The sequence below is a fragment of the Dendropsophus ebraccatus genome, chromosome 6 (assembly GCF_027789765.1).
Source record: "Dendropsophus ebraccatus isolate aDenEbr1 chromosome 6, aDenEbr1.pat, whole genome shotgun sequence".
Lineage (NCBI taxonomy): Eukaryota > Metazoa > Chordata > Amphibia > Anura > Hylidae > Dendropsophus > Dendropsophus ebraccatus.
This window is the reverse complement of record NC_091459.1, coordinates 20,929,153-20,950,819: the sequence shown is the minus strand read 5'-3', so window position 1 is coordinate 20,950,819 and position 21,667 is coordinate 20,929,153. Positions and strand designations below refer to the sequence as shown.

General features: G+C 42.7%; 2 protein-coding genes across 3 annotated transcripts in view; one reads left to right on the top strand and one right to left on the bottom strand.

Annotated features, from left to right (window-relative positions):
• The first annotated feature begins 41 nt into the window (after nucleotides 1–41).
• CGAS (cyclic GMP-AMP synthase) lies at nucleotides 42–19,041 on the top strand. 2 transcript variants are annotated; one of them, XM_069974639.1, is made up of 6 exons: nucleotides 42–989; nucleotides 4,818–5,043; nucleotides 7,978–8,223; nucleotides 10,362–10,461; nucleotides 14,701–15,064; nucleotides 17,001–19,041. In XM_069974639.1, exons 1-5 carry the CDS (start codon nucleotides 93–95, stop codon nucleotides 15,044–15,046), a joined length of 1,815 nt encoding a protein of 604 aa, XP_069830740.1. In that variant the 5' UTR covers nucleotides 42–92; the 3' UTR covers nucleotides 15,047–15,064; nucleotides 17,001–19,041. The 2 variants fall into 2 exon arrangements, with proteins under 2 accessions (XP_069830740.1, XP_069830739.1); XM_069974638.1 differs by having other exon boundaries at nucleotides 14,701–19,041.
• DDX43 (DEAD-box helicase 43) overlaps nucleotides 18,855–21,667 on the bottom strand; it is a 40,707-nt gene continuing 37,894 nt past the window's right edge. Inside the window, exon 17 of the mRNA XM_069974637.1 lies at nucleotides 18,855–21,583. The gene's annotated coding sequence lies outside the window, so the exon portion shown is untranslated. The remainder of the gene's footprint in view (nucleotides 21,584–21,667) is intronic.

Genomic DNA, 21,667 nt, shown 5'->3' with positions numbered 1-21,667 from the left:
CATTTCTTGCTGAGCGTACAGACCTGGGAGGGGCATGAGTTATACAAGAAAGAACAAGAACAGTTTTTAGCATACACAGAGATTCACGAGAAATGGACGGCAGACAACCAGGTCAACGGAAAGACCCAGGGGCACGGCCAAAGGAGCCAAGAAGCAAGGCACGTTCAGCATATAATCCAGCTAATGATGCTGGCATCGCAAGGGTGATGACAGAGTCAAAGGATCTCGGAAAATATACATCACCTGAAGTGGAAAACGCAAGTGATGGCCTACCAAGTAATAGGAAAGCCCCAAAGAAGACCTCAAGGATACAAAAGACCAAGAGTAACCCAGATGAGCCCAACCAACTTCCTATAAAATTGTCTACAAAACAACATGTAAAAGAAACATCAGCAAAGGAGGACAAATATGGAACTGCTTCCAAAGCTGAGATAGAACAAAACAATGTACGGTATCCGCTGAGCAGATCAGTTAGTGAAGGTGCAAAAGAGAAGAAACCTCCCAAAAAACAACATACATTCAGTGAAGAAATATGTGAGAATGGTCAATACCAAGCAAAAAAATCTGAGAAGAAAGTGTGTGACAAAACTGCTAAAGAAGAAAAAGCTAAAGTTCCAAATTTAGACAACGGGGCAACTGAGAAGAAACCTCCTAAAAAACAAGATAAACCCAGCGAAGAAATACAAGAAAATGGTCAATGGCATGCAAAAATATCTGAGAAGAAAGTAGAAAAAGCTAAAGTCCTAAATGTAGACAACGAAGAAGTCACCTCAGGCACAGATGGGAAACCGGTCAATCCCAGAGCTCAGAGGAGACTGAAGGACGTGGTTTCTGAAAAATTAACAATGAAGATGGGGGATATTTCCAAAGCAGCAGAGAAAGTTAATAGGGTTGTAGAAACCATAGTAAAATCTGAACAATTCTGCCAGGATTCTGTTTTTAAAGGTATAGAGAAAATGACCACTGGAAGCTACTACGAGCGTGTAAAGGTAAGATGAATACCTATTCTTAAACATTATGGGGGAGATTTATCAAACTGGTGTAAACTAGATCTGACTCAGTTGCCCCTAGCAACCAATCAGATTTAACTTTTGATTCCTCACAGATTCTTTGGAAAATGAAAGGAGGAATCTGATTGATTGCTAGGTGCAAATAAGACCATGTTTGACAAATCTCCCCCTATATGAATACCTTCCAGGTACTTAAAAGACAAATGTGGCATGAAAGCACTCGATGTCTTGGTGACATGTTAAAAGCTTTGATCATTTTGGGGGACAGATGTTGTGAACCCACCACTTACTAAAATGAGAGGGATTAATCAATTTTTTTTTATAAATAAATTATATATATATATATATATATATATATATATATATATATATATATATTAGAAAATGTACCCAGCGCTGCCCGGGAATAAAGGGTCAATGCGAAATCGTCAGGAGCCCTATATATCCCTATACCTGTACTGTATAGTTGGTGGAGGTCCTGTATACCTATAATGTATAGTTTGCGGGTCCTCTATACCTGTAGTGTAAAGTTGGTGGAGGTCCTGTATTCCTGTCATGTTCAGTTGGTGGAGGCCCTGTATTGTATAGTTTGGGGGGGGGGGTCCTGAATACCTGTACTTTATAGTTTGGGGGTTCTGTATATCTGTAGTATATAGTTGGTGGAGGTTATGTATACCTGTAGTGTATAATTTGGGGGTCCTGTATACCTGCAGTACATAGTTGGTGGAGGTCCTGTATACCTGTACTGTATAATTGTGGGTCCTGTATACCTGTAATGTATAGGGTGAAAGGTCCTATATACCTGTACTGTATCCTGTATACCTTTAGTGTAGAGTTTGGGGGTCCTGTATACCTGTAGTATATGGTTGGTGGAGGTCATGTATACCTGTAGTGTATAATTAAGGGGGTCCTGTATACCTGCATTATATAGTTGGTGGAGGTCCTGTATACCTGTAGTGTATAGTTGGTGGAGGTCCTGTATACCTGTAGTGTATAGTTTTGGGGTCCTGTATACCTGTACTGTATACTTGGTGGAGGTCCTGTATACATGTAGTGTATAGCTTTGTGGTCCTGTATACCTGTAGTATATAGTTGGTGGAGGTCCTGTATACTTGTAGTGTATAGTTTTAGGGTCCAGTATACCTGTAGTATATAGTTGGTGGAGGTCTTGTATACCTGTAGTCTATAGTTTTGAGGTCCTGTATACCTGTAGTCTAGAGTTGGTGGAGGTCCTGTATACTTGTGGGTTCTGTACACCTGCATTGTATAGTTTAGAGGGTCCTGTATACCTGTACGTTATCCTCTATACCTGTAGTGTATAGTTGGTGAAGGCCCTGTAAACCTGTAGTGTATAGTTGGTGGAAGTCCTGTATACCTGTAGTGTATAGTTTTGGGGTCCTGAATACCTGTAGTATATAGTTGGTGGATGTCCTGTATACCTGAAGTGTATAGTTTAGGGGTCCAGCATACCTGGAGTATATAGTTAGGGCAGGTCCTGTTTACCTGTAGTGTATAGTTTTGGGGTCCTGTATACCTGTACTGTAAAGTTGGTGGAGGTCCTGTATACCTGTAGTGTATAGTTTTGGGGTCCTGCATACCTGTAGTATAGAGTTGGTGGAGGTCCTGTATACCTGTAGTGTATAGTTTTGGGGTCCTGTATACCTGTACTGTATAGTTGGAGTAGGGGGTCTACCATTTATATCTATGGATGTTGTGAGGCAGCTGCCATAGCAACCAATCAGATTCCAGCTCCCTGTGAAAATGAAAGTAGTAATCCTATTTGTTGCTAAGGCTCCCAACTGCCATTACAGCTGGAAAGCTGCAGTGCTAATTATACCACCTGTGTGTATAGTGTGGAGATTGTCCCATTCATCTCTATGGGGTGCTCTTCCCCCTCCCCTCCTGTACATCTGGCAAGGACGGGACCTTCACTCTAACCTTCCCGGGCTACCAATGTATCTGTGCACCAAATTTGGGGTCAAACAGTTCAGGGGTTCGCAAGTGTATAGGGGGCTTTCACTTTTAGGAATATATATATATGGATTGATATAAAAGAAAGTCCTCATGTGTGTCCTTTTATTTCCCGCAGAGCATCACTAGGTATTAGGATCCGTGGCCTAGGGCACAGATAAAAGGATAACTGCACCTTTTTCTTTTTTTAGCTGAGCAGCTTCCATGCACTGCAAGTACATTAGGCTGGTTAGAGGAAGAAAAAGCAACAGCCTGGATAGTGTTAACATCCTTCCTGAGGCACGGACTAAATGCTCCGTCCATAATAGCTAAAACATTCCTGTTATGGTGCGTTTACACAGACAGATTTATCTGACAGATCTTTGAAGCCAAAACCAGGAGCAGACTATAAACAGAGATCAGGTCATAAAGGAAAGACTGGGATCTATCCTCTTTTTAAATCCATTCCTGGCTTTGGCTTCCAAAATCTGTCAGATAAATCTTTCTGTGTAAAGGCACCCTAAATCTCCAGCCTCCATGCACAAGAATACTATGAATTAGTTGCTTCCCCTACTTGTGAGCTCACCAAGTGAGAACCTGAATGTACAGCTCAGCAATAAATCCCCCCCCCCCCCCCCCACCCCACCAGTGAGAGGAAGTGGAGGAGAAGTGATTGACCATGCTCAGCAGACTGCAACTACTGTAGGGGAAATGGAAGACTTCAGTATCCTGCTCCTAAAAAGAGCTGTCATTAGTTTTAAACATAACAACAGGGCATCAAGAACTACTCACACCATGGTAGAAGTGAAGGGAGCAGGGACTAGACTGGGAGAGCTGAGGGATGCAGCAGAAATTGGGAGATCTTTAAAGAAACTCTGTGTGCACAATCTGCCCCAGATACACCCCCCCCCCCCCCCCCAAACTGCTTATAACACTGGATAGCTTCTTTTAATCCAAAATCTGTCCTGGGGTCCGTTTGGCAGGTGCTAAAAAGCTACTTTTAAACTTGCGGCCCTGTGTCAAACTGGTGTGGCCTAGAGTGTCTGTGCTCTAGGATTGCGACGCCCCTCCGTCCCTATTCAGACAAATGGTGATTAGGAGAAATCCCTAATGATGAACACTGCACAGGTGCCTTAACAATCCAGCATAGGTGCAGTGTTCAGACAAGTGATGAATAGGAGAAATTCTGCCCGTGGCATTCCTAATGATGAGGAGGGCGGGGAGAAGGAAAGGAGAGGCGGTGTAGGCCTAGGGCACAGACACTCTAGGCCACGCCAATTTGACACAAGGCTGCAAGTTTAAAAGTTGTTTTTTTTAGGACAATGACTGCATTACCTGCCAAATGGACCCCAGGACAGATCTTGGATTAAAAGCAGCTATCTGATGGTAGAAGTGGTTGGGGGGGGGGGGGGGGGGGTTGTAGTCCCTCCAATCTGATATCATGCGCAAAGAGCTGCTAGTGCACTCTACGCGCTGGCAAAAAGTACTGTACAATGATCAAAGAGGGCTATGGGCTATTTTATTTTACCATTGTGTTGTGAATACCATCTTTATAAAAGTACACAGGTAATTCCGTTTTATACTATTGTCTTTCGCAAGTGCTATCCAAGTCAGTGGTAAAACATCTATTAGTTCCCCACAGATATTTTTTGGGGCCACAATTGTTATAGGTGTAATGCACAGCCCGCGTGTATATGTGCATGTCAATGCTGTCTAGTGTGTCGTTTGTGTTGATTATATGATAATTGTGTGCTTAAAGGTTCTATTATATCTCTAAAAGCTGTATATGCTTTGTTCAGAGCTGCCTTTCCTATGACCGGTTACAGTATGCCTAAATAACCATTATCACATTTACAGATATCTAATCCAAACGAATTTGACATCATGTTAAATATCTCCCTACCAACCTACAACACAATTACACTAACACAACTGGAAAAGGATGGTGCTTTCTACACACTGGCGTTTAAAGATCGAATACCAAACATCATGCTGCAATATCAAAATGAAGGAGGAGACATTTCAGCCATTAAAATTTTGAATGCATTCAGAGATCTTGTTAAAAAAGTAATTGCCGAGTCAAGTAAGTTCTCTGTGATATAACTATTTATTTACTCCTGTATGCTTAAAGGAGAAGTCCGGGCCAAAACTAAAAGTACTCTATCGCAACATAAAAGTTATACAAATTCTCAAGACACTTATTACGGGAAATGCACATATAGAGCTTTTTTCACCTCCTGTTACAACTGCAGGAACAGTTTATAAACAAAGAACAGGTCATAAAGACTGAGATTTCTCCTCTTCTAATCCATTCCTGGCTTTGGCTTCAAAAAATCTGTCAGATGAATCTCTCTGTGTAAAAGCACCCTAACATCCTGATTTCTGGGTACCTGTCCCAACAGCACTGTGGCGTCATCTGGATACCCCTCTGGTGTTGGTCGATCCCCCCGAGTTCTGCCTCCTCTCGCCGGGCCTTAAGTCTAGAGTGAGCCATGTCACTCTTCAAGTGTAGTAATCAGGCTGCTGGGTAGTGTGGGGCTGCTCCGGAAGGCTTTGTCTCCTCATGCCAAAGCTGTCATCCTGTTTGCACCCACACAGCATCCGCTGCACAGTCCGTACCTCCGGGAGTTACAGCATCCTGGGACAGGAGAGAGATTGAGATAATGTAACTCCCGGAGGTGCGGTGGCTACTAGGTGGGTGCAAACAGGATGACAGCTCCGGCATGAGGAGACAGAGCCATCTGGAGCAGCCCCACACCACCAAGCAGCCTGATTACTGCAGTGGGAGAGTGGTATGGCTCACTCTAGACTCCAGGCCAGGAGAGAAGAGGCAGAGCGGCACACACTTGGGGGACCGACCCGACACCGGAGGGAGATCCAGCTGACGGCACAGTGCAGGTGGGACAGGTCCCCAAAAATCAGGATGTTAGGTTAGGCCGCACAGCCCAGCCCACACCTCAGGGACTTATACAGTGTGTCGTGACGTCACCATTTTATCAAGGACGAAAAAAAAAGCACTTTATAAGCATTTCCCGTATTAAGTGTATATTGGTGATTTGTATAACTTTTATGTTGCAACACAATACTTTAAACTTTGGGCCGCACTTCTCCTTTAATAAATTTCATGAAGTCTCGTCTGTACAGAGTGTCATGGCTCAATGCATCCGCCAATCACATGACTTCCTGTGTTTAGACTCTTTGAAGAAAAGAAAACCCCACAGGAAGTGCCGTGTTTTCCATGATAACTAAAAAGAAAATGTTGTAAATTGCAAAAATGCTTTATATAACACTCCCTGTTGATTTAGATTTTGAAAGTTATAATGACAGTTACACTTTAAGTCTAATATTTAACTATTGCATACAGATCCAATCATGTAGTCACCATATGATGTGGCGATCTATCCCATTGATTTCAATGTGGAAATGACACTTGCATTCCGGTCACTGCAGACACACAGTATGTGACTATAACAAATCTTAGAAGTACTGTAACACTCTTATTTAGGAATACTGTCTGTGTCCCAAAATGGTCAATGATATTCTTTTAATGATGCATATGATAACCTAAAAATAAAACAAGAAAACAGCTTGCATGGAAATCCTACATAAGGGCTCTACTAAACAGAAAGATCATCAGTCAATAAGTGATCAGCCAGTTAATGAGTAAAGGCTCATTTGTCAGTTGATCAATGAAGTTTGACAATTTCAACGTCAGCATCTCTGCAGCATAATAGGACATTGGCAATGCAACTGTCAGGCACCGGGCGGCAGGGACAAGGCAAGACAGTGAGCCCTGACGCTGAACCCACCAACTGTCCCTACCTACTTTCCTCAAATGGCCCTAGGCAGCCGCGGACAACCACGAAGGCGGTCCCTGCACTAGTATAGGTGCACACAGAACAAGACAGACAAACACAATAAAGAATAGTCAACAGTCCGGGTCACAACAATCGGGCAGCAAAAGTACAAAATCAGAATCCAATAGGTATAGTCAAGGTACAGGCAATATGGTAAGGGGCAGGCGGCAAGCAAGGGAGGTCAAAGAAACAAAAGGCAAAGATCAGGAGATGCAAATAAACAGAAGACACAAGCAGGCAGAGACAAAGCCAATAACCAGCAATGACTACACAGACTGGGGTTAGTATATAGGAGGCCAGGGTTCTGATCCAGAACGTAATTGGACCATCCCCCTGATCTCCAAGCACAGACACCTGACAACCAAACAAATCCACTGGCAGGAATACCTGTCGGTGGGTATGTGCACACTGAGGATTACCGACGGAACCTCTGTCGCGTAATCCTCAGCTCGTGCCCGCTCGCGGAGTGCAGCGGGCGCGCGCGTCTCCGCCCATGTCATAGACTCCATTCTGTGCACGGGCGGATTCCGCCCTCCGTCCAAAGAATGATCAAATTCATTCTTTGGACGGAGGAAGAAATCCGCCCGTGCATAGAATGGAGTCTGCAGTCTGCGAGCGGGCGCGAGCTGAGCATTACGCGACGGAAGTTCAGTCGGTAATCCGCAGTGTGCACATACCCAGTCACTGCAAAACCAAAACACAGATTAACCATGACATGGCCAGACAGAACTCAGCAGGTGAAGTCGGGTGTGTCCATTAAATCAAGTGAGCAGATAAACTAGTGTTCAGACTAATGCAAAACAAAACACAGAAACAGAATACAAGAAAATCAGCGCCTTCTCGGCCGCACAGCACGAGGGACGCATCACACTCCGCAAAGATACAATCCTGATAGCAACAGGATGTACACCAGAAAGGAAGTGGAGCAGAAAGGGCTGCACAACCGATCCAGTGATCATTCATATATTCCTGCCCACCTGATAACAATTTGTGTAACAGGCTAAATAAGTGAGCGCTGATCTAGGCTGCCTAGAACTCCCTAGCTAGCTTCGCAATTGCATAAAATATCCATTGGAGAATTGACAACTGTAATGGAAAACTGTATATAGACCTTTATTCCATGTAGTTATTATAACAAATGTGTATATTTTTTCTGATAGACTTGGAAGGAGTATCTCTACAGAGGAAAGATCCTGTAAGCCCTGCAGTAACTCTTATCATTCAAAATGAACCTCAAAACATTTCAGTGGATCTTGTCCTTGCACTCAAAATGATTGGCAGATGGCCTGAACAAACCAATAACGGAATGAAAATTGATGACTGGCTTGGCACAAAGGTGAAACGAAACTATAAAAGTGATAACTTCTACATGGTGCCCAAAAAGGCAAAATACAGTCCAAACACAGGTAACAGCTTGGTTTTATTTTTAACATTTGTTATAATACTATAATAACAGTAGTTGTATTAGCTGCCAGATTTCAGCGGACCACTGGGGTCACAGCAGGAGGGAACACTTTGACCATCTTACCGCCAAAGGGCCTTTCCAGCAAGTAGTAAAGGTCCTGTTACACAGTTGATCATTTTAGTAAAGGAGCGCCAATCTGCTTGGAGCGGGGAGAGGTAAGGTATCAGGTGTTTGGGCAATTGTTAGCCACCGGCTGTGCATCGCTATCATAGGATGTCACAGGACCAAACCCCAACGGCCCTCCCAAACCCCCACAGGCACCGCCGGCGGAGAAAGCGGCCACCAAGCAGCACAAGTGTGAACAAGCTGTTACCTCTCACCATTGCTCATGCAAATTATATACAAACATTGTTGGTTTTTAAATGAAGCGGAGAGGCATTAGTGTCAGCCATAGGTGTGAGGTGCAGCAGCTTCTTTCTCTTTTTGTCAGTATTTTCTCTTTTCTCTGAGCAGTTAACACAGCAAACGATCAAGCGACGATTGAGAAATTGTTCATTTTGAACTTTTAACATGTTCTCAAACTGTCGATTGTCGTTCGCTAAAAATTCGCAGATCGCTTCGTGTAAAAGATTCACCCTATGTGAAAGATGGGCTTGAAGCGACTTTGTACCCACAATCTGTCCTCCCCAAACCACTTGTACCATCAGATAGCTGCCTTCAATCCAAGATCTGTCCTGGGGTCCGTTCGGCAGGTGATGTAGTTATTGTCCCAAAAAACAACTTTTAATCCTACAGCGCTGTGTCAAACAGCCGGGGCTTACATTTGTATATGCATTAGGCTGGCACCACCTCTCCGTCCTTCCTCCCCGCCCTCCTCAGCATTAGGAATGATCCATGAACATTTACTGCTGCATGTTCATTATGCACACAGAAGGGGAATAGGAAGCAATCTGCCTGGAGCATTCCTAATAATGAGGAGGGTGGGGAGGAAGGACAGAGAGGTTGTGCCAGGCTAATGCATATACTAATGTAAGCCCTGGCCGTTAGACACAGCGCTGCTGAATTAAAAGTTGTTTTTAAAACAATAACTGCATCACCTGCCGAACGGACCCCAGGACAGATCTTGGATTAAAAGCAGCTATCTGAAGGTACAAGTGCTTTGGGGGGGACAGATTGTGGGTACAGAGTCACTTTAAGCGATCTATAAAAAGATCGCAATAACAAATTTTCTTACAAATTTTCGAATGAAAACTCTGATCAATATAAAAACCAAATTGTTGCTTCAAAATCGTTAAACGTTCGATTGGGCGAATTATCACTTTGTGTAAATGCAGCATAAGGGGAAGATACTACATCACAATCATCAAATGCAGGGAAAAAACATGCACATATGGTTAACGGTACTTGAGGACTGGTGTTGAGAAACACTGCTATGCTAGGATGAGAACGAATAGGCGGTTCAGAGTATGGCAGTACCTCCATCTAATAAAAGTGGCCATACACATTCAATAATGGACAGCCGAACAATTGTTAAGCCGTCAGTTATTCATACAGTCTTCCAAATACACAGGAAAAAAAAAACTAATGCAATTGGGTGCATCCATTTGGATCCGTTTTTCCATTGATCACTGATCTATTATTAAAAAAAAAAAAAGACAGATCAAATGAATCAGGTTTTTTAAATTTTTTTTTAGCTTACACAAAAGTGGTTGACCAAATTTTTGTGTACTTTTTAACCCTTCAAGACAGAGCCCTTTGATGCACAGATGTCAAATTAATGCAATGTTCCTCCTCACTTTCTAAGAGCCATAGCACTTTTATTTTTCCACCTACAGGGCTGGTTGCAGTGTTATTTTTTGCGCCATTATCTCTGGTTTTTATTAATATCATATAAGTGTAACAGAAAACATTTGATCGCTTTTTATTATTTTTTTTCCTGATATATAATTTTCTAAAATCAGCAATCCTGGTGTGAAATCAAGGCCATAAAAAATTATTTTAATTCTGAAGGCCAAAGGATGGGGATGGCTAATAAAGCTGCTATAGTGCGTGTTTTTAAAAAATTTTAAAATCTTCCTCAGGACCATGTGGATTCATATTTTTTCTTTTTTTATACAATAAAAGCTTTTATTTTTACAGATACATGGCGAATTTCATTCTCAAATATTGAGAAGAAAATATTAACCAACCATGGAAATGGAAAAACTTGTTGTGAAAGTGGAAGAGAGAAGTGCTGCAGGTAAGTGCCAAGAATTACACTGCCCTAGGTAGGCTATGCTCACATATTCTGTGAAAATGTTGTGTCTTTCATTTTAAATATATATATATATATATATATATATATATATATATATATATATATATATATATATATAATTTTTTTTTTGTCCGAACCTGCCGAGGTTCAGGTTCGTATGAACCCGAACGCTCGGCAGCAGATTCCCGCTGTCTGCCCTCTCCGTGGAGCGGGCGGATCCAGCGGGAGTAACGCCTGGAAAACTGCGATACAGCCTATGGCAGACAGCGGGAATCATTACCGAGGGTTCGGGTTCGTAGACTTGCATTGTAAAATGGATTATTTTTTTTTTTTATTAGCGTAGAAAAAAATGTCCATTTGTTCTGTTATAAAACAAAACAAAAACCTCAACAAAAACACACCACCACAATGACTGAGCAGTTAGAATGTGTGTGTGTAATATATATATATATATATATATATATATATATATATATATATATATATATATATGAGAGAGATACAGTGAACCTTGGATTACAAGTATCTTGGTTTAACAGCATTTTGCAAGACAAGCTAGCAGTTTTAAAGAATTGTGGTTCTGTATAGAAGCAAGTTTCCTAATACAAGCCCCCAGTGTCCCCGTCCTGATACTGTACTGAGTAGAAAGGCAGAGATTGGACGCCTCCTGGGTCTCCTCCTGTGCCCGTCTGCATCACTGCTGCTTCCCTTTGACCCCTGAATTAACCCTTTCACCAATAGCTGCTCCATGCAGCCAGCACTAGTACCAGCACCAGCAGGTTTGCAGCCACCTGGGGGGTTGTGTGTAGAGGAAGAGATAATTGACTAACCCCTTCTTTACTGATTTTGCTTTGCTTTGATATACGGGTGATTTGTATTCCCGGAACGAATTTTACTCGCAATCCAAGGTTTCACTTGTTTACGAAACTGATCTGGCCGTAGTCAGCCCGTGTAATAGGACCCTAAGTCACTGGCAGTGCTGATCTGGGTTTTACTTCATACTGCATATTTAGCTCTATGTTGACGGCAATAGAAAAGAAACAGTTAAAAGCCACTATTATCTTATCCCTGGCTAACTCTGCAGGGTATCCAGCCTTCTCCTGTACAAGCTTTTAACCTGTGCTGTAGGTTTACAATGACATGGGTTTAAGTCCAGGATCGGGCTGCACCACAAGGCTAGATATAGATTTGTAATTTACTTGATTTATTTTTTGCAAAAAAAACGGATGAAAAAATAAAAAAAAAATGATTGCACAAACATATTTTGAACCCAGCCTTAACCCCTTCCCCCAATGTGAAGTCCAGGGATGTCAAGAAAAGCAGTGTCATTCTGCATTATGAAGTCCCTGGACGTCATGCTGTCCCTGCCTCCCCCACTGTCCCTAGCTGAGATCGGGTAGCTGTGTCACACAGCCTCCTCCTGCTGCCACTGCCCAAAGAGGAGCCCAGAGAGGTGCGACCGCAGCGTCTATGGGGAGATGTTTCCTCTCGCCGATCGGGTGCTGGGAGGCAGCTGCACATGCTGTGCCACTGCTGTGCTCCTCCCAGGCACCCGCTCCCTGCCAGAGCCGACCCCGTGCCCCCTCCCCAGCCCGCTCTCTCCCTCTGCAGGCGCCCCCCCTCCCCCTCGCTCCCCCTCCCCAGCCCGCTCTCTCCCTCTGTAGGCGCCCCCCCCCTCCCCCCCCTCCCCAGCCCGCTCTCTCCCTCTGCAGGCACCCCCCTCCCCAGCCCGCTCTCTCCCTCTGCAGGCACCCCCCTCCCCCTCCCGCTCTCTCCCTCTGCAGGCACCATCCCCAGCCCGCTCTCTCCCTCTGCAGGCACCCTCCCCCTCCCCAGCCCGCTCTCTCCCTCTGCAGGCGCCCCCCCCCTCCCCAGGCACTCCCCCCCCCTCCCCCTCGCTCCCCCTCCCCCTCGCTCCCCCTCCCCAGCCCGCTCTCTCCCTCTGTAGGCGCCCCCCCCCCTCCCCCTCCCCAGCCCGCTCTCTCCCTCTGCAGGCACCCCCCTCCCCAGCCCGCTCTCTCCCTCTGCAGGCACCCCCCTCCCCCTCCCTCCCTCTGCAGGCACCATCCCCAGCCCGCTCTCTCCCTCTGCAGGCACCCTCCCCCTCCCCAGCCCGCTCTCTCCCTCTGCAGGCACCCTCCCCCTCCCCAGCCCGCTCTCTCCCTCTGCAGGCATCCTCCCCCTCCCCAGCCCGCTCTCTCCCTCTGCAGGCACCATCCCCAGCCCACTCTCTCCCTCTGCAGGCACCCTCCCCCTCCCCAGCCCGCTCTCTCCCTCTGCAGGCACCCTCCCCCTCCCCAGCCCGCTCTCTCCCTCTGCAGGCACCCTCCCCAGCCCGCTCTCTCCCTCTGCAGGCACCCTCCCCCTCCCCAGCCCGCTCTCTCCCTCTGCAGACGCCCTCCCCGTTGCTCCCCCTCCGCAGGCGCCCTCCCCCCCCCGTGTCCCCCCCCCCCCTCCCAGCAACCCCCCCCTTTCCGTGCTCCCTCTCCCGGCGCCCCCCTCCCTCCAGGAGGGTAACCATAGCAACCCAGACGCTTCCCAGTGCGTCTGGGCTGCTATGATTTCTAATGATCAGGCCCCAGCACTGAGGAAGGGGCCTGATCATTTGAATGATCTGTCAGTGTAACACTGACAGATCATTCAATATATAATGCATTACAGCACTGATCATGTGCTGTAATGCATTATATATGTGAAAAAGTTAAAAAGGAGTTTAAAATTAGCCCAGCCATTTTAAACTTTGTTCTTGTGACCGATAGTGGTTCTGCTTGACTTTGTGGTCTGACAGTATGCAGTTAGTAATAGTGAGCGTATACAAAATCGCTCTGTAGCTGTTTAGTTAGTGAGGGCTTTCTAGCCACCCACTGTCAGTGCCGCAAATAGTTGTCAGACGAACTGCTATCCTATTCTCCATAGAGGGACAATTGTATTGGGGTGTTTTGTGCTTATCCCCAGATACATAGTAAATTTGAAAATTTCTTTGACCCTCTTGGAGATCCGAACTAATAGTGCTGGAATCCCGTATTGGGATTGTTGGGTGACGGTAGCCTTCAAAGTGCACTTAGCACGGCACCGTAATGAACAAATCCTTGACGGAACTAGACTATCACAAGACAAATTTTAAATTCACTTATTGTATATAACCACGGTGAATTTTAAGTGTGATACATTAAAAGTTAAATTTTAGACCAGTGGGCAAATGGTATAAAACTCTAGCTCGCTAGTAACTGTCTAAACAATAGTATTTCGCAGTTAGTATTTGCTGTGTTAGAGGAAAAAATGAATTAAAAAGGAATATCTGCCCAAAAAATGAAAATTTTAAAATTTCCCCTCCAACTTGCTTAAATTTCTGCGAATTAATACACTTATGAAATTTTACTTTGAATACTTTGAGGGGTGCAGTTTTTACAGTGGAGGGATTTATGGGGGTAACATACAGGCCCCACAAATCCACTTTAGAACTGGTCCCTAAAAAAAAAAAAATCTGAATTTTAAATTTTCCTAAAAATTTGAAAAAAATCGCTGAAAAATTTCAAAGCCCTCTAACATCCTAAAAAGTAAAAGGACGTTCACCAAATGACGTCACCATAAAGTAGACATGTTGTAGATGTTGCAGTTAATAATCCGGCATAACTATTTTTCTCAGAAAAAGAGAATTTTGAATATAAAGGATTGTAATTTTTGCACAAATGTTGTGTTTTTCACAAAAAACTACTGAGTGTATCAACCAAAATATACCACAAACATAAAGAGTAATATGTCACGAAAAAACAATCTCAGAATAACCACGATAGTTAAAAGCCTTGCAGAGTCATCACTACATAAAGAGAGACAGGTCAGATTTGAAAAATAGGCCCCGGGCATTAAGGCCAAAACAGGCTGCGGAGGCAAGGGGTTAAAGTAGGAAACCCTTTGCAATGCTTTATTTAGGTGTTAAGCTGAAAAACTATTTAGACCATTTTTTTTTTTACTTTTACAGACATTTACTACTAAAATTAAAAACATAATTTGTCAGGAAAAAAAGTTAGCAAAAGTTATTTTGGATGCTCAGGAAATAAAATATTAGGGCAGTTAAGTCACCACTGGGGCAAAATTTTCTATTCACGCAAGTTTTAGATATTTACAGATCGGATGATAAATATAGGAAGTTCCCAAGAATTATAAAAATGAATTATTACTAAGTACCGTTGTATTAATACTAATGTTTTTGTTCTCTCTCAGGAAACCGTGCCTTAAACTGTTAAAGTATCTACTGGAGCTGCTTAAAAATAATGGAAAGCCAAAGAAAATGAATCAGTTCTGCTCATACCACGCCAAGACTGCACTACTGCATTACTGTGCACAAAATCCAAAAGATGAATACTGGAGATCAGACAATTTGGAAGAATGCTTTGAGGGATATGTTAGTTTTTTCCAGGACTGTCTTAAGAGATATACTCTGTACAACTTTTTTATACCTTCCCATAATCTTTTCAGTGCGGACCATGTAGACAAATCAAGCTGTGACTATCTTTTTAAGGAAATAGAAACACAAAAAGCCAATGGCTACCCTATTTTTTATGACTAAAGCTACCCACAAACTAAGGTACATTTTCTACCTTATTCTTTTTGTAATGTATTGATGAACAATGAACTATAGAACCTGAGGCCTAAGTGATGTATCCGCCTTTTGTACTTTTACGACCATGTGCAGTGCATTAATGTTTGTTTTTTTCCTTTTCTTTTAAATACTTGAAAAAAATTTCATAAAATTAAGCTAACTATATGGTTTTAGGTGGAGGGACAGATTTTAGAAGAAAGCACAGTTTTTTTTTTTTTACAAGGTCTAGTTAACACCTTCCCGTCAGTAACATGTATATACATGTTCCTACTGCACATACTCTGTAGTAGGAATGTATATATTGGCTCCCTATACTGACGGGGTTACTGATGTGAGCGGAAGCGCTGCAGAGAGCGGTCCCACTCACAACAGTGATCCCGCAGCTGACTCATTAACCCCTTAAACGCCGTGATCTACAGGGATCGCAACGTTTAAGGTGCTCAGTGACAGATCAAGCATCTCTCACTGAGTGATTGGGTTTTATAAAAAAAGTTTTATAAAAGTATTAAAAAAAAAAACCTTATAAACCCCCTCCCAATAAAAGTTTAAGAGACCCCCTTGCCCATTATAAAAATATAATTAAACATATTATATATCATAGCGTGCAGAATTGTCCGATCTATTAAAATATAACATTATTGTTCCCGCATGGTGAATGAAAAAAAAACCCCCACAAGGATTGCTGATTTTATTATATAATCACGAAAAAAAATAAATAAAAAGCAAATCAAAATTTTTCTGTTACACCAATATGATATTAATAAAAACTAGAGATCATGGCGCAAAAAATGACACCCCAACCAGCCCTGTAGGTAGAAAAATAAAAGCACTATGGCTCTTAGAAGGCGGGGAGGAACATTGCATTAATTTGACCTGGACTTTTGCGCATCAAAGGGCCCAGTCTTTCCTTTGTGACCTGATCCCTGTTTATAGTCTGTTCCTGGTTTATGTTTCAAAGATCTGTCAGATTAATCTGTCTGTGTAAACGCACCATTAGCTACCACAGCTCACTTCTGGTTTCTCTTTCTGGGATAAAAAGATCCCTGGAAATCTATCTGTGCCAAATAATTGTTAGAAGTGAATCTAGCACCTAACCTTGCCCATGCCAAGATTTTAGCGTGGGCCGAGCAGAGCAGTGATGCAGATTCCAGTGATGTGAAGCTTTTTTTTTTTTAACCTAAGGTCCAATTCATTAACAATCTGCTCACATTCATTTTGATGCACTGGAAACTTTCCCAGCGCTCCCAGTGCACTTTTCCAGCAGCTGATATCGCCTTATGAATATTCAAATAAAATGGATACATGCCTTGCTTCCCCAGCAGCCACTAACCTGTTAACTCCATGGACACTTTTGGTGTTAAGGACCAAGGCCTATTTTTCGAATCTGACTGGATCTGTTTATTGTACTTTAAGTATTAAATTAAAACTTATCCAAGTGATCAGAGATTGTTTTCTTGTGACAAAGTGTATTTCATGTTAGTAGTAACTTTGGTCAGTACATTACCCTCTTCTCTGAAAGTGTCTAAAATGTCATAAAAAAAAAGTTAGCCTTTTTCTAGGTTTGAAATTCTCGGCTTGTAACAGTCACGCAACACAAATTAGGTGTTAATTTACATTTACACTACGTCTACTCAGTGTCAGCATTAATTGGTAATGGTCCTTTTGCTTTTTAGTAAGTTATAGGGCTTAGAAATTTAGCAGCAAATTTTCTAAACTTTATGTAGAGTAACAGCAGCACCAATCAGGTACACTAACAGGAGCGACAATTAGGTACAAAGACAGGAGCAATGATCATGTACACTCATAGGGGCAACAATGAGGTACAGTAAAGGGGAATAGGGGAAATTACCAGGTACAGCAACAGGGCACAGGGGCAACAATCATGAAGGGATTCATTTGTGTTTTTCACATTACTTTGCAGCGGGGCTGTTCTTCTCTTCTGGGTCTGAACTCCTCTCACACACAATGGAGAAGATCAAAGTCGGGAGAAGCTATCATTTTACACTGCGATAGGTCCATCTATCGATCCTCGGTCGAGGAGAGTGGCAATTGGTCCCTGTTTGGTTACCAGGACCAATTGCCACTATGTGACGTCATTCAAAAGTTAAGCTGACACAGTACAATTTTGCACAGCTCATTTACATGCACTCACGTAGGGTTGCACAAGCAAGTGAATTTGCATTAAGAGGTAATGAACCCCATACAACCATCAAGTTAAATTATCCTGAACAGAGTCGCTTTAATGTTCAACATTAAAGCGACTATGTACCCACAATCTGCTTGTACCTTCGGATAGCTGCTTTTAATCAAAGATCTGCACTGGGGCCCGTTTCACAGGTGATGCAGTTATTGTCCTAAAAACCAACTTTTAAACTTGCAGTTCTGTGTCAAATTGGCGTGGCCTAGAATGGCTGTGCCCTAGGATTGCGAAGCTCCTCCATCCTTCCTCCCCACCCTCATCATTATTAGGAATGCCCCAGGCAGGATTTTTCCTATTCATCGCCCATCTGAACACTGCAAAAGTGCCTTAACAACTGGTCCAGGTATGCAGAGTTAAGATTTGATGGCTTAACAGAAGGCAGGGAAAGATTACCCAATGGGGTTTATGAAGAACTGGTTACAATCTGTCATTGGGTCCAAAAATCTGTTTCAAGAGCAAAATTTCTCTGAGGAAAAGTTCTATGATTTCAGAGACTAGGTGTATCTCCATAAGGCTCCTTTGTGGCTTCGATAAGCGAAGAGCCACTTAAGTGCCCTTGGATGCAATGTCTCACCCCGGGAAATCACTGCCTTCCTCCATCCCCTCCTCCACTTCCCTGTCCCTTAGATTTGCTTTTCCCCCCCGGAAAATATTCACAGTCAAAAACTAAGAAAATCTTCTGGTCACATTACTTTTTACAATGTAGGCACAGTCCAGCTTTGTCAATACATAATCCTGAGAAAATGGCTACATCGATGCTATGTATCAGTAAGCCAGTTATTCTACAACATTCACTAGACAAAAGTGATACAGCTGCTATATAACATACCAAAAACAATAGCACTTAACTCATTCTCTAACAGTCAATTTGAGAAAAAAGCAACTGTATAAGCTACATACATAGAGCAAAAAGTAAAAGACTAGTCATTCTTGCAATAAAAACAACTAATACCCATTATTTAGGAGAACAAGCAGGGCTTCACTTCCTCACGGTTAATAATCTCCATCCAGCGGCCCAATAGACTAAGGGTATGTGCACACTACGGAACCCGGGCAGATCAATCGCCCCCGGATTTCGCCGGTCCCATAGACTCCATTCTATGCACATGCAGATTCCGCTGTCCGCCCGAAGAATGGCAGGGAGAGATGCATGTGGCCGAGCTGCGGGTGATTCGACCAGGTTCCGTAGTGTGCACTTACCCTTATAATGGAGCTGCCTGAACGAAATTGCTGTAATGTGGGGAATGAAAAGGCGCTACGGTGTACTTCTCCCGCCTTGTTCTGATCAGTGGGGGTCTCAGCAGAAAAGCTGACCTTTCGATATGACACGTCAAAAGTTTTTTTTTTTTAAATGACTTTTTTTAAGCCCATACTGCTTTTTCCCTTTTCCTAGCTAATTCCTCATTTTTTTGTAATATTTCTAAGCAAGCATCTTTATACTACGTCAACCTACTACACAAGAACCAGTGACCTTTTTGCACAGCCCCAAGCACCTTCAGGCAGGAAAAATCAGGGAATGGCTAAAAAAAAAAATGTGTACACTGATCAAATAAAAAAACAAACAAACACTGAAAACACTGATGTAACAAACTTTATTCACAGTTTGATAACACTGACAAGGTTAAGAAAATTGGAAACTATGGAATCTCTTAAATTTCTTCTAACGCCATCTGTTCAATTACTATAAAGATTAACGTTTGGTAACAAAGTGTTATTAAACAGGTTTTTGTTTCATGTAACTGTTCTTTCAATAAAAGTCATCTTTCTACAGACGTGTCATTTTTTTCAGTATTTAGATTTATAATAAAATTAGAATAAAGAAAAAACTACCTTCTCAAAAATCTGTACGACTAAGTGTAAGAGGACAACTTCTAAATTGTAGGTTCCACAAATATTCTGTATGAACACGTAGCACATGGAACAGACATTTTTTTTTTTTAAAGTCACAGAAAAAAAATGTAACTAACAGATTATACAAATCACGATTTGCTCAACTGCTGTAAAATCGCACCATTTCTTTGATGCACTTATCGGAAAAGCATGGCAAAAGCACTGTGTTAACATAACCTGAACCAGGGGTGTGAAACTCAGGCTCTCCAGCCAGTGCAAAACTACAATTCCCATTATGCCTGGACAACCGAAGCTTTAGCTGTCCAGGCTTGATGGGAATTGCAGTTTTGTAACAGCTGGAGGGCCTGAGTTTGACACCGGTGACCTAATTCATTTTTGTGGTATACTTCTGTCAGATTTAGCTTAGACATATTGATACCCATTGATCAAAAGGCAGCAGCACAAAGGATGGGGAGTCAACAAGTGACTTGGCACATTGCTTTTCTAGCGCCACTACAGCTTCTTTACAATGAATGTCATTAGTCCAACCACTGACACTTGGACACTGGTGGCCTATCCTAGCGATATGCTTACAATATCTTTGATGAGACACCACTTTAAAAGAAAATTTTAAGTACATTTTTCTAATTACATGGAAACTTTAAAGGTTTAGCTATAGCCAGAATAAACGTACTGCTGACGCTTATTTCCCCAGTGTGCTGCGATCTCAGTCTCATTGCACGAGACAAGTTCCATTATAAGTCTATGAAGCTCATCTTATGTAGCAACACAAAGATTGTAGCAAGCCAAGGATTGATCAGCTGAGCCACACGCCCTGGTGCAGAACACGGCAGGCTGGCTATTCTTACCTTTCTGCGCTCCCCCAGTGTCCTGCATCACCTTCGGGTTCTGGCTGAACGATCGCACCTCCACTTCCGAGATGGACTTGTCTCAGCAGTGACAACCCACTCAGCCAATCATAACTGAGACAGGACTCTGCGGCGGTCAGTGAGCAGGCTGTCACTACTGAGACTATTCAGGCTTGGAAGTGGATGCAGGATCATTCAGCAAAGAAGCAAAGATGACGCAGGACAACAAGGGGGGAGCGCCGAGAGGTAAGAATAGCCTGTATGTTATGTTCTGTGCCAGGGCAGCAACACATTAAAAGTTTAATTTCAGCAGAATACTCCTTTAAACCATCTAAAGCTTTCTATAAGTTTCTCTCTATACTGTTATGTCAACTAAAGGATTGCCTCCTTGATTTGGGGGTCACTGAGATCTGTTAAAAAGAAAACAGACAACTTTCAATAGCTATTAAACACGACGCTCACCAAAAGTAGTAGGGCAGTTTTATCTTTGTCAGGTGAGAGATATTTTTAACTCTAAAAAGATCTAAGGTTTCTGAAGAATAAATTTGCAACGTTACCAGTGAGACTAAACTTCTAGTTCTAACCAATCTAACCTTTGATATTTAGAAAGATTTTCCGCCACAAAAAAAAAAAAAAAAAAAAAGAAAATTGGCCGTATTGTAAAAAACAAAACAAAAGTCAGTTTTGGTAGAAACAGCTGCTTAAAATGATATTGCCAACAGTTCTCAGCACCATTTAGCAGATTACATATTTGCCTGTATAAAGCATGTTTTTATTGTCTTGCTAGTTAAAAATGCTTTTTATAATTGGTGGACAGTGTCATCTAGGTGGGCCTTCATGGCCGTAGTCCCCGCCCCTTCTGTGACTTCAATGGGCTGCTCCTACTGCAGTGGAGGTTGGGATTCCTCTTCTGTGGCGCAGGAGCAGGAATAACAGCAGATTAATCCCGGCTTCCACTGCAGTAGGAGCGGCCTGTCCCGATGATGTCATGGAGGGGAAGAGGAATACGGCACCAACGTAGGCACAACAGCCATAGAGCCCAGATGACATGTTCCACCAATGATGAAAAGCATTTTTGACCCGAAAGAGAACAAAAGCATGTTTTATACAGGTAAATATGAACTGTGCATCATGTAAACTTTTAAATGGTGCTGAGAAAGGGGTGGGGTGACAATATCATTTTAAGTGACAAATGGTCATTTGACACGGTCTTTTGCATGGTGGCAAAATGTATAGAGAAGCCAATTGTGACAACCAATATACATGTACGTTATGTTACTTTGCAAAAGCGACCAGGACAAGTGAACAGATAAAAGTTCACAATTGCCAAACTTTTGGCTCTAACTTCTGATTTCCTGATATAAGCCAATTTTTAATATAATATGTGGTATATTGTAATACTGCTAAACACTCCTACAGTTACTCATCTCACTAGAAACATTGGTGGCTGCACAGAAAAGCCAAACGTCATTCAGCCTGCTTTGAAGAGTGAGCATAAAAAATCTTCTTGGCAGAGTTATTGCCTCTCATCCAGTCGGCATTAGAAGACAAGTCCATACAGGATTCACAGGCAGATGTAAGACACCCATCTCTGGGTACATTGTCCTGAGAATGACAAATTTATTTTATTAGGTGGATTAACTAAATAAAGCTAAACTGCACCCAAAACTCCGGAAAAAAACACAGTAA